This window comes from Colius striatus, chromosome 5 (genome assembly GCF_028858725.1).
Source record: "Colius striatus isolate bColStr4 chromosome 5, bColStr4.1.hap1, whole genome shotgun sequence".
In the NCBI taxonomy this organism is placed as follows: domain Eukaryota; kingdom Metazoa; phylum Chordata; class Aves; order Coliiformes; family Coliidae; genus Colius; species Colius striatus.
Genome location: NC_084763.1, coordinates 30,766,570 through 30,782,439, shown reverse-complemented (window position 1 = coordinate 30,782,439; position 15,870 = coordinate 30,766,570). Strand labels below are relative to the sequence as shown.

The following is a 15,870-nucleotide window of genomic DNA, read 5'->3' as shown; positions in this document are numbered from 1 at the left end:
GCAGTTTTACAACGCTTCGTTTCCGCACGGGGAAACAGAGGAAGTGTATACACATTTCTTGAGCTGTCTTTCCTAAGAAATGGGATCGCGAATCACCCCTCTGAGAATGAATGGGTTTTCGCCCAGACAGAGTGAAACACCGGGAGCTACGTCAAGCTGCTGGCAGCGCCGGGCTGGGGACGGGCACAGCGTCTCCCCGGCCTCACGTCGTGCCGCGCAGCCGCGCTGGGAGCGCGCATGCGCTGCGGGGCTCGGCAGCCACCAGTTGCGCAGGCGCAGCAGAGGGACCGCTCGCTGGGGGCGGGCGGGCGCGGGTCTGTATCCGGGTCGCCGCCGTGCCCATTGTCTGGGGAAGGGGCCCGGCGGCTCCGCAGTGCTGCATTCGAGGGCCTCTGCTCGCTCGCCCGCCTACATACCCGTCGGCCGCTCACGGGTGCAGCCTTTAGTAAGTGATCTTCGGCGACTCTTTGCGTCCTTGTCTCGGGGAGATGCTGTGGTGCCCGCGGAGCACCTCCTCCCCCGGGCAGGCTCATTGCCGTCGCTCAGGCGGCCCCGACTCCCCGTTCCCCCTGTCTCTGTTAACTGGCACTGATGGATCACGCCGAGGCAACTGCATCGGGAGGTGTTGGTGGCCCGGGTAGGGTTTAGGCGGCCCCAGCGTCCGCCTGGTTTCCCTCGGGACTTCTGCCGTGCCCGGGGCTGCGAGCGGCCGCGGGCGTAACGGTGCCGTGTTGTTTCCCGGCGCCTGAAGGGAGCAGCCCTGCTCTGCCGGCCACGCAGCTCCGGCCCGACCCTGGCCGCTGTGCTTGCCGCCGATCCGCGCCTTCACCTGTGTGAGTGAATGTGTCCGGGACTCCGATGCCGCCTGCATCTGCCGACTGCTCTCGGGGCGGTGTGGCAGAGGCTACCCTGCCTGTCACGGCCCTTCTGCCTTCTCATTTCATTTAAATATCTTTCAGGGTGTGGAATTTTCGCTATACCAGCTAGTATCGATACTGTTATTTTTTTTTTCCCCTACAGTGGACCGCAGTTCGAAGAGGAGACAAGTGAAGCCTTTGGCAGCTTCGCTACTGGATGCTTTAGATTATGATAGCTCTGATGATAGTGATTTTAAAGTTGGAGATGCTTCAGGTAAATATGCTTCCTCATCTCCGTTCTGAATTAACTCATTCTTGTTTTATGGTTGCTTTAATGTCACAGGGGAGACAGAATGGCATTGTTAATGAGCTGTTGGGTTTCAAAGCCGTGTAAAGTTCAGTGACTCAGTTGAATAACTGGAAAATTCTTATGCTGGGGATAAGAAACTGATTAAACAAAGCGTCCGTACAGTACTTCAGTTGCAATCGATTTTTACTCAACAGAAAACTCATGATTATCCTATTAAGCAAGTTTTGGCAGAAGCATTTCAATAGCTTCTGTAATGACTGCCATAGCTATATCTATTGCTTTTTACTTCTTCAATGTAAAAATAATTTTTGAAATATTCCCTGCATTAGTATTGAAATAATTGAGTGCTCTAAACACATTTTGTTTTGAATCAGTCTGGATGATAGTTTGTTGTGGACTTGAGCACTTGCCTATTTCTCCAGGACAGCTCCTCTCAATGAGTGAAAACCAGAAGAAAGATAATCTGTCCAGGTTTTTATTGTTTTTTTTTAGCATTAGACAAAGTTAAGGTCCATTCGGGTAGCTATGCAGAAAGGTCTACTCATTTCATACTAGGAGGAAATCCTTACCTCAGAGGAGTGTTTTTGTTCGCAGCTTTTTGTATGTGACAGGTTCTTACATCTGCAGTGAATATCCACAGAAAGTGAAAGTGCACAAGATGACAAAATGAACCAAATAAATTCAAGTATATTGAAGGGAAGAGAAAGAAGGGGCATCACCGTGTTTGTGAATAAACTTCTCATTGAGTGTTCTGTGGCATATGCTCAGGGAAATATGCAAAGAGATGCAGGGTACGTACAGTGTAAGGGAAGCATTGTGGCAGCTTGTCAAATAACTTGACCTTGTTATTTCTGCACTGAGGATGTTGAGCTATGTTTTCGTGTGCCTGTATCATGTAAAAATATTCCCCATTTTACTTTAAAGGCTTATTTTTTAACATCTGGCAAGCTCCTTCTTATTCATGAACTTAAAAATGCTTAATTTCTCCAGGGCCAGTTTTAAGGTATGTCCTAACACTTTCCTTTTGTTTGTTTGGGTTTTTTTGTTTGTTTGTTTGTTTCCTAAGTTTAGACATATTACATTTGATTGATCTAGTAGACACGGGGTGCAGTGACTTAACAGAGTGAAAACTATATTGTCTTTCCAATTTCATGCTAAGATTTCTGAGAGGTTGTTTCATTTCCTTTTTTAATCATGTTTGGGGGATTTTCATTTCTTTTGAGTAAGGGCATTGCCTTTTTAAAGACAGTTTTCTATAAAAGGAACTGATTATTAGTTCTCAAAGAAAATCTCCTGTTCTGCAACAGTAGTGTGGGCAGGATTTAACTGAAAGGGAGGGTTGGAAGCAGAGTATGGGAGATGGATACAAAATTCAAAGTATTATTTGATTAAAAGACAATCATTACTTAATTAAAAATAATGAATAAAGCTTCCTGACTCAACTATGTCTAAATGCAACTTATACCCTTTTTTGACTATTAGGATATTGTCTGTATACTTGGGGATGGGTCAATGTCTAGCCTTGGAGTATTTAAATCTGTTTCATTTTCAGGAAGCTGAATGCCTTTTCCCATAAAAAACCAATATTGAATTGAAGCAAGTGTATGAGAAAAGACCTGTTCTACTTGTAAAGTGTTTTTCTAATAACAGTTTTTTGTTCATATATCTCATACAGTGGTGTTTGAACATTTCAGAAACTATCGCCTGTAGTAGAAATTAGTGTTCTGTTTAATAAAATGCAAAGTTTAGTGAAAACACTTCATAACACCATAGGAGTTTGACATTTTACATTTTATTCAAAAATTTTCATTGTGCAAAGAGAAAGTTGTGCAAGTTTGGAGAAGTTGATGAATAGAAAGTTATTAAATATATAACCTCTTAAGAATTTTTTTTTCTTTCAACTTGTGTGTAATACAAGTTAAATGAATAGTTGCAGGGTATTAAAGCATCAGGGCTGATTTAAAAGGAAGCTGGTATAACAGCCTTAAATTTGATTGCACCTAGTTCATTTAGATTCAGACGGAGGAAGTGCTGAAATAAACAGATTTTTAACACACACAGGTTTAAATAGAATTGATGACTTCAAAATTATATGTATAGAAATAATATGTATGTATACACACAAGCACTTTACTACAGAAATTCTGGGTTGTTGTTAATAGAAAACAAGTTTTCAGATTTTTTTCACTGTGGCTTAAACCTTCAAAACATAATGTGTATTTCTGCAGAACAGTCAGGGATGTTGCTCTTATTCCTCTTTCAATAACCATAGAGAACTCTCCAGGTGCACCTTGTTGCAAGTCAGTATTTAGAATTTGCTTGAGTTCAGAATTTCATTACGTAGTTTGCTTACAAAAGGAAAGAAATGTGACTGAAGGAAGAAACAGTCTTTCTACACTGAAAATGACCATAAATTCTACTCATACACTGTGAAAAATAAGTATGATAAGTCCTCAGCTCTGCAATGTAGATTTACTTGATTTACTAATGCACAAATAGGTGTTTAAGAAAACAAACCAAATTTGAACGTTAAAAGTTAAAGGACCCTTTACTGAATTAAAATCCGAAATTGTTTACTCCCTGTTGATGGAATTGCATTCATCTGTATGGGCTTTAGGATGTAAAGTTATGTGTACTAGTAGACTATATTGTGTCAAGGAAGACTCAGCCCTGAACACTTAAACTTTTACTCATGTTCGTTGTTCTGTCAGATTTCAGGGAATAGGAAATGCAATAAGGATTTGAGTAGTCATTATTGCTTATTTTTAGAAAAGAATTTGCATTTCTGAATTTTTCTATTCAGGGTCCTGATACCTTGATTTTTTTATTTTCTGTAATTAAAAAAAAAAAAAAATCCCTTAACCTCCATTTCCACCAAATAAAGAAAAAAGATTTCTACAGAAGATGTCCTTTACTTACAATGTAGTTAATTTATTTTATTTTGGACTTAGGTCACACTAACAGGCAATTACTGCCTTTTGCACTTTAAAGATCTTATTATTCTGACATCTCTGTAGGAAAATTTCTCTTACAACTGTTACATTCTTGTAAATTTACTTAGTGTAAATAGTTTTCAGGCCTGTGGGCTCTTCATTATGCTAATACTGAATGAAGTAATTTTCTAATGGCTTTTCTGTTTCTATGTAATGGAAAGTAGTTCTGCTGTATTTTAAAGTACTGTATTTTCCCATTTTTTTTTTAATAAAGATCTTGAAAAATTTGTTCCTTAATTAAAATTTCAAATGTAATCTTAATGTGGGATTAATAAAAAAACCCCTGTCCCGTTGGAGTCAGAGCATACAAATATGTGACTTGAAATGATGATACTGTAATACGCTCAATCTTTTTAGTGATACATTTCACAATACAGAAAAGTTATTTGAAGTTTTGCTTTCAAGATAACTAGAGCATATTTTGATTTTCTTTTTCGTTGGTGTTTTCCTTTGGTTGTTATGGTGTTTTTGTTTTCCACAATTCAGTGAATAATTGTGAATAATCCCAGCAGGATTCCAAAGCACGGATTTACCACTTGTCTTCTCTCTCATTGGTGAAGTTGGTCAGTTTTAGTACCTCATATACTGAAATTGAAATTGATGCAGAGAGATGCACTGTGATGCCTATACAAGAGTGATTTGTGAATTTAAGGGCTGGCTCTCTATCCCAGTGTAGCTAAAGAGTGTAGCTGAATGCTACATTGTAGAAGTACTGACAGAATCCAGTTCTTCAAGTGTTGTAGAGTCAGATTTTTAGAGAGGTTTGTAAATGCTTGGACTTTCTGTGCCTGACTTGCATAAATATTCTGTACTATTATTGCAATTGAGGTCAGTAAGAGCTCTATTTAAAGCATGCAGTGATCTATGTAAATATATATATTAGATCTACAAATTAAAACTTGCAAATGCCTTTTATCTTTCTGTAGTTTGTTTCCTCTTAACAAGGTGGAAATTTCTCTTTTTCCTGTAATATCTAGAAATGTTTGCGGAGTACCAGAAGACTATAATGATAAACACTACTGAATATTGATGAAGAAACAAATAATTTCTGCTTGAGAATAAACTTAAATGATATGCAACAGAAGAGTTATAGAAAGTTTCAGTAGACAGTTAAGATAAAATTTTGAATAGCTAATCATTAGTAAGCTATCATGTAGTTGCACAATCTTAATTTTTTCAGACATTTCAAGGCTTGACTTTGCAACTGTAATATGTAGTCCCTCAGTGGAATTCCCAGGATTTTTTTTCCCGTTGAGAAAATTGAAAAGATGGGCATTATGTTGTCTCGGATTATCTTCCTCCTAAGCGAGATCTTTTATCTGCACAGGTGTCTACCACCTGAAGCACTAGGGAGTGACTGATGAGCATTTTGAACTTGCATTCATTTTGGAAACACAGAGATTTCTGTTCTACTGTAAGTAAACATACAGGAGTCATGTAACAGAAATCTAGCCTTTCATTCCAGTATCTGGATAGGGTGGAATTGGTGACGGAATTAAATTATTTTTCTGTTTTCCCCATGTTATGACTCTGTGGCTCATCTGTCCAGTTTGTCCCTTAAGGAACCCTTGCTTATCAGTTCATCGTCATTCTACTTGTACAGTCAGTCTTGAACAGGATTTTCATGGTCTCCTACTTTATTACTCCTACTTTAGTTTCTCTTGTATCTTCTCTTTTTGTGTATATTCATCTCGTGTATTTTCTGCCACGTGGAGAAAGTTCTTTTGTGCTTAACTCCATCTCAATGGGATGATCTGTTTGCAACCTGGCCACCTCTGGGAGTCTGGACATGCTTAGTGTGGATGAGAGGTTTCAGTTGTTTATTGAGCACATTTTTGTTACGTGCCTCAGTCTCAGACACATGTTCAGCTGTTTCCCAGGCGTCACATGTCATGTACAAGATTTGAAGTTCTTGGGTGTTTCTTGGAAAAATACATATTCTGGCTCACTATTTACTAATTTACATTGGGATCTAATTTTATGGATTGTTTGGCACTGCAACTTTGCAGAGGGAATACATGGGATGTACAGAACTTCATCCCAAACAAGTAAAGTTCTGATAGTGTTAAAAATAGGGAAACTGCAAAGTGTGAAGCAAATTCAGGAGATACGGTAACCAATTCCATCTGTGTTTATAACATCATAAATAAGATGGTTCCCAATGACTCAAGTGAAAGTTAGCAACCTTTAGTTTGAGTGCTTCTTTGACTTAAATCTACTGAAATACTCTGTGATGTAATTACTACTAGTGTAGAAGTGAGGACACTGTTTACTAAACAACTTCCATTTTTGTTGTTCTTCCATCCTTTTACTGTTAATCTAAATACTTCTGAAGCCACTGTTGTCATGGATCAGCCATCAGTTTCATTTCCTGGTCTGCCCTGTCTACATCTGCTGCTAATACAGATTAGATATTTTTTTAAAAAACATTATTTCAGGAGAGAATTTCTCTCAGAGCAGTAGTGTCTTTTGTGTGTTCTTAATCATGTTAATTTGGAAAGTTTAATTTTTTTTAACCAGTAATCTACCAATCTATAATCATCATACTCAGCAAAACAGCATAGAAAGCCAACGGTGTATATTTAACTGATGTTAGGTTCTCTTTTTTGAAGTTATGTTGAAAGTGAAGTATTGAGCCTTTTCAGTTCTTGCTTTCAGTACATCAGTCTTAGCGTAATGGACCTCGGTAGCTGTAGTCCAATAGACAAATGTGATCAGGCTTTTACCAGTTACACAACTCTGCCTTTGACAATTTAAAAGTTCATATTTTCCATATATGATCTAGGTTTTCCTGTGTTATTTTTATATCCGTTTATTAATATCACAACTTTCTAGTGAGTTTAAACATTTACTGAAGATATTTTGGAGTCTTTAAAATGTTTTGAAATTTCTAGATCAGAAGATCGGATGTCTAAGAAGTACAGCTGTTTTTACATGTTTGGTATAGCTTGTGTGCAAAGGAGTTCTTAATACTCTGGAACTGTTCTTCTTAGGAGTTTTATGGGCAGAGGCTGTTGTAGAGAAGCACTTTTTGCAACAGTTTCCACTTTCCCTGGAGACAGCCTGGTGAGGGATTGTACATGGTGTAGAGTATGGTGTTTTAGCAGAGATACCCAGATAATTTTGCATCATCATGCCACAGACTTGTTGTCTGCCTGTGACTGGCTAAGGGCACACTAGATAGGGTCATAGGGTGGCTTTAATTTGCACTGGAATTACAGTGAAGCACACTGTGGGCTGGATCACTTCTCACACAATGCCTGAGGTTATTGTCAAACAATATTATTTAGTAGGAATAACTTAAGACATGGTAGTTATTTTCTGTACTGCATGCTCAGATTTTTTTAGGTTTTTCACTCCTGTTCAACATTTCAGGGTTCTGGATTGTATTCTTTTCTGTGTGGCTTTGAGCACCTTGATAAGACTCAACCAGACAGGATTCTGACAAAAAACTCCAAACCTTTCCAAAATAATTCCATATGTTTTTTGTATGCTACCTGGAGTTGATTAGGCTTTGTTAGTGGAAGAGGCAAGCTAAAAATCAAGTCCATGATTTCCTTTAACTAGCTTTTCCTTCAGACTTCACTTTTAAAACAAGCAATAAAGCTGCTTTTTACAGAGCTACGTGTTAAGCTAAATATTACATTGAAGAATCATCCTGTATTCTGTGAGTGGGTGGCTATGTACTTATGTAGAGTAGCACTTATTCTCTGTATGCATGTTATTATCTTAGAATATAAAAAAAAAAAAAAATCACAGAGTGCCATGTTTAAAGTTGATTGTAAAATGGTCCTACGAAACCTTGGTAGGACTTTTTTACCTGCTGTAGTGCCTTCAGTAGCTTTTCCTTGAAGTCTTGTGCATAGTATGTATTATACTGTGTGGAGATTAGTAGTCACTTTTGTTTATCTTTATTACACGTTTTTTGTATTTTAAAACTGGAGCATAATATTCTGTCCCAAAGAATTCCTCTCAGAATTATCCTCTTTGGATGTGACTGCCACCTACTGTTGTGCTTAGCAGAGGTAAAGATAGAAAGTATACAGAAATAAATGCCACATTTCTCACAACCGTTATCTCGTGTATTTTTTCTCAGTGCAACTCTATATTCTTCGCTCTCTAATAGTGTATCTGGTTGCATCTTTCACTGAGGAGTAGTTTGACTTCTCTGCCATAGGGAATGACATGATATGGTTGCAAATTTGAATGAGCCATTCTTTAAGAATTTCTTTCAGAGAAAATTGTGTGTTACAACCTCTTACTAACTGAAAGTGTATCTGACAGAAGAACACCTGTGAAAATATCTGTTATCACAGAACAGCTCTTCCTAGAAAAGCACCTATTTCAGTGGATGCATTCAGACAGAAGAGGGATAGCCCTTACTTATAGGTATCTCAGGTGTATCCATGAATGCAGAGAGTACAAACCATCATGTGCAGGCAGAAGGCAAAGAGAATTTGAAGCTAGAGAGTATTCTCAGTGCTATAGTGTTGATATGTGAGAATCCTGTTGGTAATTCAGAGTGCTGTTAAAGATTAAACTATACCCAGAATAAAATTGTCCCCCAAAATGAAGCACAAACTTAAATTCACAAGAAGTATAAGCATATGTAGTGATGAAACAGCACAATTACAGCATCCAAACAAATTGCTGACATGGAGCTGGGGAAGTAAAACAAAAGAAAATAAAGAAGCTGGAATATCCAGTTAAATTAATTTTAACATGGCAAAACTCTATACTCCCTTATTTACAGTGAGACAAGCAGTGCATACTGGCCTTCAGAGCCTGTGAAATGAGATACAAAAATACAATTTGCTTTTAAATATATATATGGCATTTTAGTCTATAATATAAATGTCTAATGTTGGAGACTAACTTTATAAGTTACTTGTAAAATGTTTGTGAGAGCTGGCATAAGTGTCTTCCTTATGTTCAGTTTAAACCCTACCTTCTTTCCTCCACCTTTTCCTGTCACCACTGGTCTTGGTTAAAAAAAAATCTCTCTTATAAGCTCCTTTTATATATCAACAGGCTGCAGTAAAGTCTCCCTGGAGCCTTATCTGCTCAACGCTGAACAAACAACCCCACCTATCTCAGTCGGTCTTCATTTTCATGGCTCTCCTCTAGACCCACTCAAACAGATACAAGAATATGTATCCAAACAAAGCTATTGTAATTTAAAGTTATTTTTTAGATTGTATGTTAGTTAATACTGTTTTTTATTTCTTAGGCATGCCTGAGGGGTGTTCTACTATTTCAAAGCTTCAGTTAATTATATTGTATTTCCATTACCACCGTTAAGGTTGATAGTTGTAGGGAAATGACAATTACTCTTCTCAAAAGACTGTACAGTAACTGGTGTTACTGCATTCTCTTTTTTTTTTTTAATAGCTGTAAAGGTTAGAACGTTTGCAGGAAACTTTTACTTTCTATTAGCTTGTAAGGGGGGCAGTAACATTAATGTCCTAATTGATAGTAGTAGCTCTGGTTTTGGGTGGTTTTGTTTTGTTTGTTTGTTGGTTTTAAATTTCCTCATTAAATACTTACACGTACAGGTATATGCAGAAAAAGTCAAAACTAACCACTATATGGAAGTAACAACTGAGTTACTGGCTAGTTGTAGTGTTCTGTGGCATGGAAGTAAATGCCACATGAAGTGTCCCCATTGTTTGTTTATTTGTCTTTGTACAGACATGGATGTGCACAGAAATTCTCTGTGTAAGATAATATTGAGTGGGAGGGCTTTTTTTGTGGTAACTAACGCAATTAAGGACTTTCTTTTTATTTTCAATCATCAACATTTACCTTTTTTGCATCCAAAAGACAGTGCATCAAGATCTTGGTTATGACTGTCTCTAAACAAACTGAAAACAGTAGCCATTACCTCACTGATGCCTATGTTGGATTGAATATATTTTCTTGTTAATTTCATAGACTCATAGAATGGTAGGGGTTGGAAGGAACCTCTAGAAATCATCTTTTCCAACCCCGTGCAAAAGCACCTAGACCAGATTGCACAGGAACATGTCCAAGCAGGTTTTGAAATCTCTAAAGAAGGAGACTTCACAACCTCCCTGGGCAGCCTGTTTATTGATAAAAAATAATACTGTAAATGAAAAGTGGTAGGTAAGTATAAGATGAGAGATAATCAAGGTGGATGATGTTTATAAAATTAAAAAACTTGTAATCTTTTTCAAATTTTTTTTTTACATGTACTTTGTAGTACAGATGTCTTATTTTTGTGTCATCCAAATCCTCTTCTGTTCTTTTCTGTTGCACAGATTGGCCTGTGTTAATTACTGGAAATAGCGATTACACACAGAACAATACCATATAAGTGGTATAAGTTAGAATGTATGCATTCTGTGAAGCTGCAACGTTGAATGAGGCATAGTTTATATGGGCTTGGCAGTGTTAGATTTGTGGTTGGACATGATGATCTTAAAAGTCTTTTCCAGCCAAAACAATTCTGTGATTCTATGTGGGATTAATAAGTAAAATAACATTGCAAATTAAAACAGCCCTCAAACCCAGGAAAACAAACCTGTACCAAAAATGATTATGTGGGATTGTTTATACTACTGTTAGTACTTGTTTTATAAACTCTTCATTTTGTAATTTTAAACTTCGTGTATTGGATAGGTATTTTATTTTGAAGATTTAGAAAACACCTCTAGAAATTAAAACTGGAATGCACTTTTTTTAAGATGTGACTTCACATGGAAATTATTCTGTGCTACTGCCTATTGTTAGTATGAGCTGGAGTTAAAATGAACATTTAAAGTTCATTTAATAAATTCTGCCTCTCTTTTTTCCACCCTAAAAAAGCACTCATGTTTAAAAGATTCTCAGCATACCACTTGAAATAGCAGTATTTGGACACCAGCTGAAAAAATAGGTGGAATACCTTGTGAGGGAGGAACGTGCATCATTCTTTTGTTTAACAACTTGCTTCAACAGATTTTATTTTTGGGGGTACATTTGTGTCGGAATTTTTTTTTAAATTTTCATATGCTCAACAGATTCTGAAGGAAGTGGTCATGGGAGTGAAGATGCATCAAAGGACAGTGGTGAAGGTTCCTGTACTGAATCAGAAGAAAATATCTTGGAGGAGGAACCATCAGAAGAGAAAGTAGAAGACCAACAGCCAAAAAGTTCCACTGAAGAAGTGCCAACAGCAGACAAAGAGGTAGTTAAAACAGAAAGAAAAGAGCAAGAAGATGAAGAGGAAAAGCCAAAAAAGAAGAAAGAGAAGGAGAAAGCGACTGAACCTGATGCTGTGGCTGATGAGCAAACAAGTGAACCAAAAAAATGGAATTTGCGCAGGAACCGACCTTTACTGGATTTTGTGTCAATGGAAGAGCTAAATGATATGGATGACTATGATAGTGAAGATGACAATGACTGGCGGCCTACTGCTGAGAAAAAAAAAGGAAAAAATGCACTGCGCAAAGAGGGGAGTGACGGAGATAATGAGGATGATGAAGATGATGGGAGTGGAAGTGATGAAGATGACAATGATGAGGAAGGTAATGAAGAAGATAACAGCAGCACGGCTAGCGATGGAGGATCCAAGAAGAAGAAGAGTAAAGTTCTTAACAGAAATAATGCAGATGATGAGGAGTTGACAAATGATAGCCTGGCTCTTTCACAAAGCAAGAGTAATGAGGTAGTGCAACCACCTTTCTATAATATCTGTTGACAAATGGAAACTACTCTCCAATAGCTATTCTGTTAATTTGAAAAGTTTAAATGATTGACTGGAATTGTGTTAATAGGAATAAATGAAGCAGCAAAATTGTGCTAAATAGACACTGTATGTTAAATAGCCTTGATTTGACCATTTGGCCATTCTAATGCCACTAAAATCAACAGAGAGGCTTCTGTTGTCTTTAGGGGGGTTGGATTAGTTCTAAAGCAAATAGGAAGTCCAGTCTGCAAACCAACATGTATTAGTGAGACCTCTCATTCTCTTTTAGCATAAATGTTACATAGTCATAATATACTAAAAAGCATCTGTGACTTTCATGAAATAGCTAAATGTTAGGTTATTCTTTATCCTAGCCCTTTTTTTCTGACAAACATCAAAGTCTGTACACCAAGTTACCCAATAGAAGAAATCTAAGTAACACACACTGGGTTTAAAAATAAAATAAGGTAATCATAATAATTTATGTTTGGTTTATTTATAATGCTCACGAATGAAGTAATTTCTTACAACGGTAAAAGGCATTTGGAAACTATTATTATAATATCTCCTGATTGCAGAATGTGAAAAGAATGTGTTTAATAATGCAACTTTTTTACCTACACACAATTAAAATTGCCTTGAAGGTTGTGCCTGTGAATATTAAGTTGTCAGGATGGATGACTTCATGTCCTGAAGCAGCAGAAGTTTGAACAAAGTAAAAAGAATTACTGTTAAATTTACATTCAGTTTTAAGGAAATAATTGCAATGTCTATGTAAGATTTGATAAATAGTAAGTGGGATGACATTATTTAAACATCTGCTGTTCCATTTAATCTTTATTTTAATGTGTAAAATTACAGGGAACTAAACAGAGTATTTGGAAGTATCAATTGTCTCAGTTTCAGATGCTTTGCTATGTATTTTTTATATTGTGATTGTGAATGAATGGTACTGTTTTAATTATTAGTAATAATTGTGATTTGAAAAAAAAACCAACATAATTATATTATTTTGGGTTTTGTTTTTTTAATATTTTTTGTATAGGCATCTTCTTCCATTGCCTAGCTCTGTAATTCTAGTGGTACCTGTAATCTCTTGACTCAGAGACTGAAAGTGCTGTGCTGATAACTGGTGATCAGAACTTCAAATAGAAATAGGACATTTTCTTTCAAAGTTGTTTCCCATATCAGAATGGAGATGTGAGTCTACACGCTTAGGAAGTCTGTCACTCTTAGGGATTCTTGAATATGTCCGTAATTTCCATTGACTTTAAAAATTAGGCCAGTTCCAGAAACCCAGAGCTGTCTCTGATGTATCTTCTGTGAAGCTTCTTAATGTGTGTGGACCATTGATAAAAAGATAATATCAAATTTGAAAATCTGAAGTTCAAATTGGAAATCTTTAACTGGTAATTTATCTTTACTGCATGTAAAGCAATTAAATGATTACAAATAGGTCTTTAACAAGAAATGTTATAACAGTATCTGTAGACTGTAGACTGTAATTTTTAGATTGATACTCAACTGTATTATAGCAGTATACTCTGTGCTACTACAATATTTTAAAGTAGTAAAAAAACCTATCTAGGAGACAAATCTAGCAAAATCTCATTACACCACAGAAGATAAGTTCTTAGAAAACCAGATGTCTGAATGCATAATTAATTTTTGAAGGAATGTTCAGGTAGTTAACTCTGAAAATATTGTAGTGTCCTTTACCTACTTGTTGGGGATGGATGGATGTTGGGGAGGGTCATTTGTTTTTTTTATTGTGTGGGGTTTTGTTTTTTTTTTTTTTTTTTCCCCCTCTACATTTTAGAAAAATATTTTCAGGTCTGCATTTAGAGTATTTAATCTGTGCCGTAATGAAATACCATGTGCTCTTCTGCTGTATTAAGCACTGAATACAAACATACTTTTTTAGGGTCAAGCATCATTAGTAGATAAATGGTGCTTTTTTTTTTTTTCTTTTATGATTGCTGACACTAGGATTTTTCTATTCTCAGTGATTTGGTTTGTTTTTTTTCATTTTAAGTTAGAAGCATATAGACATATATCTTGAAATGCTCACTTTCTTTGTTAACATGACAGAAATGGGAATTATGTAGTGACTCAACTGAAAGCCTTTCTTACATTTGAGTAGGGAATAAGACTTTTTCAGGAGTTGACAGCAGTTACTATCTCTATGTAGAAGTTTCCATGCTTGAGACAAATAGGACCAACTTCTGGGATGGGATCTTTCAGGTAGACTAACCAGGGGAGAGCAACATATGTTCCAGATCCCTCCCTCTCTGTGTCTGCGTAGAAAATTAAGTTATTCTGCTGCAGTGTGGTGTGTTGGCTTCCTTCACATAAGGTAAACCACAAAGAATGGGGATCCCAATATTAGATCCAAATTTGTTGCCCTTCTTTCATTGCTTATTTTTGGGTTTTTTTGCATATGTTCTTACTGCCTAAACAGCTAGTCTTAGTTCAGTGTGGTTTTTACAGTGCACTTCATTTAAATTTAACTTATAGTTTGTTTGTTTTTAAATTATCAGACCTTGGGCTTTTATAACAGCTGAGATTGTAAATGTCTTCTAAATGTCTGTTAGTAAAGTCAAATAAGGTACTGCCAGAAAAAGCTGATTTCTATAGAGTTGTGAGATGCATCTGAGAAACCTGAGATGTACCTGAGAAATTGTGCCACTGCATCATTAAGGTGCCAAAGTTAGGGAGTATCTATTGCTGTTTTCATGTCTGTAATGTGAATAATAAGCTAAACATGGGTGTTTTGGGTAATGATGGGCCATTATGTTATTGGAAAAAAAAAAAAGTGCAGGTTTATTGCTTTCCTCAAAATGTTTTGCAACTTTGTCCTCAAATGAGGATGTTGGAAGAATTGCTCTGTAAGTCTGAACTCTGTAGTAGAGAATCTGATATTTTTCACCATTAGTTACCTTTCTGAAAGTGAGCATGACCATGTGAATGGTTGTGTAATCTTTCATTTTTACTTCTAGATGAGTTAGTTTTTTTGGTAGGTCATTTTTCCTTACATTGTTTTGGAAAAATGGATGGGAGATCCAGAAGCTTTTCCTATTTGCTAGAAATACATGTTTGACCTTGCCTAGGTCAAAGACGTTATATCAAGCTACCTCTATTACTTGAGGTAAACTATTCGAGCCCAGGTAGTAAGGTTATTTTAGTTCTTTATCTTGCTTTAAAATCAAGCAGAGGTTCCCCTTCTTACCCTACAAATACCTGCCCAGATAAACCCAAAGTATAAAGAGAATTCATTAATAATTCACTGAACATTTTGCACAGAGACTTACTGTACCGTATTGACTGTCACAAAATAATTGCATAGATTAGTGTGAGAATTTAAGATCCTTGAGGAACAATACCTACTTCAGGTAGCATTTGTGATACTTTTTATCTTCTTAGGCTACACAGGCACAGTATTGGTACTGTGATGTGTGTCATAAATGGGAGCTTAATTTTAGAAGAAGATATCTGAGGGAATCTTCCAACTGTTTGTTTGGTGGTTTTTTTGTTTTTTGTTTTTTGGGTTTTTTTTGTTGTTGTTGTTTTCCTGGTAGGATATCACAACAGTTTTGGAATAATCTCTGGTATTTTTAATGATGCCATTTAAGCTGAGATGTCAGCATCTGCTCTGAAAATACTATTTCTTTGTACTGCAATGATGACTTTTTTACTAGGATGTCTAATTTCATACTTCCCTATATGCCTTCATGTCACCTATAGAGGTAGTTGAAGCTCAATGTTTGCTTTCAGCATAAAAGTGAAAGAAAATTTGTGGAAGTTGTGAAACTTTGCAGTAGAGACAGTGGCTGTATCTCACAATACAAAAATAAGAAGCCTACATCCATGTGACTTTATTTGCAAGGTGGAAGTGTTAACAAAATAAGCATTTTTTTTTCTGAATATTGGAACATTTGAAGGTCACCTTTGGCCTTGCTTTTTTTTTGGTGTTGTGTTTTTTTTGATGGCTTTTTTTTGAGTGAGGGATTTTTCTTTTTT

General features: G+C 36.6%; 1 protein-coding gene across 6 annotated transcripts in view; it reads left to right on the top strand.

Annotated features, from left to right (window-relative positions):
- Nucleotides 1-286: 286 nt before the first annotated feature.
- Nucleotides 287-15,870, top strand: part of PHF14 (PHD finger protein 14) — a 151,226-nt gene continuing 135,642 nt past the window's right edge. For all 6 annotated transcript variants that reach the window (XM_061997228.1, XM_061997226.1, XM_061997229.1 and 3 more), the window contains exons 1-3: nt 287-445; nt 1,021-1,131; nt 11,183-11,829. In XM_061997228.1, the coding sequence (XP_061853212.1) occupies nt 445; nt 1,021-1,131; nt 11,183-11,829 (759 nt within the window). In that variant the 5' untranslated portion in view covers nt 287-444. The remainder of the gene's footprint in view (nt 446-1,020; nt 1,132-11,182; nt 11,830-15,870) is intronic.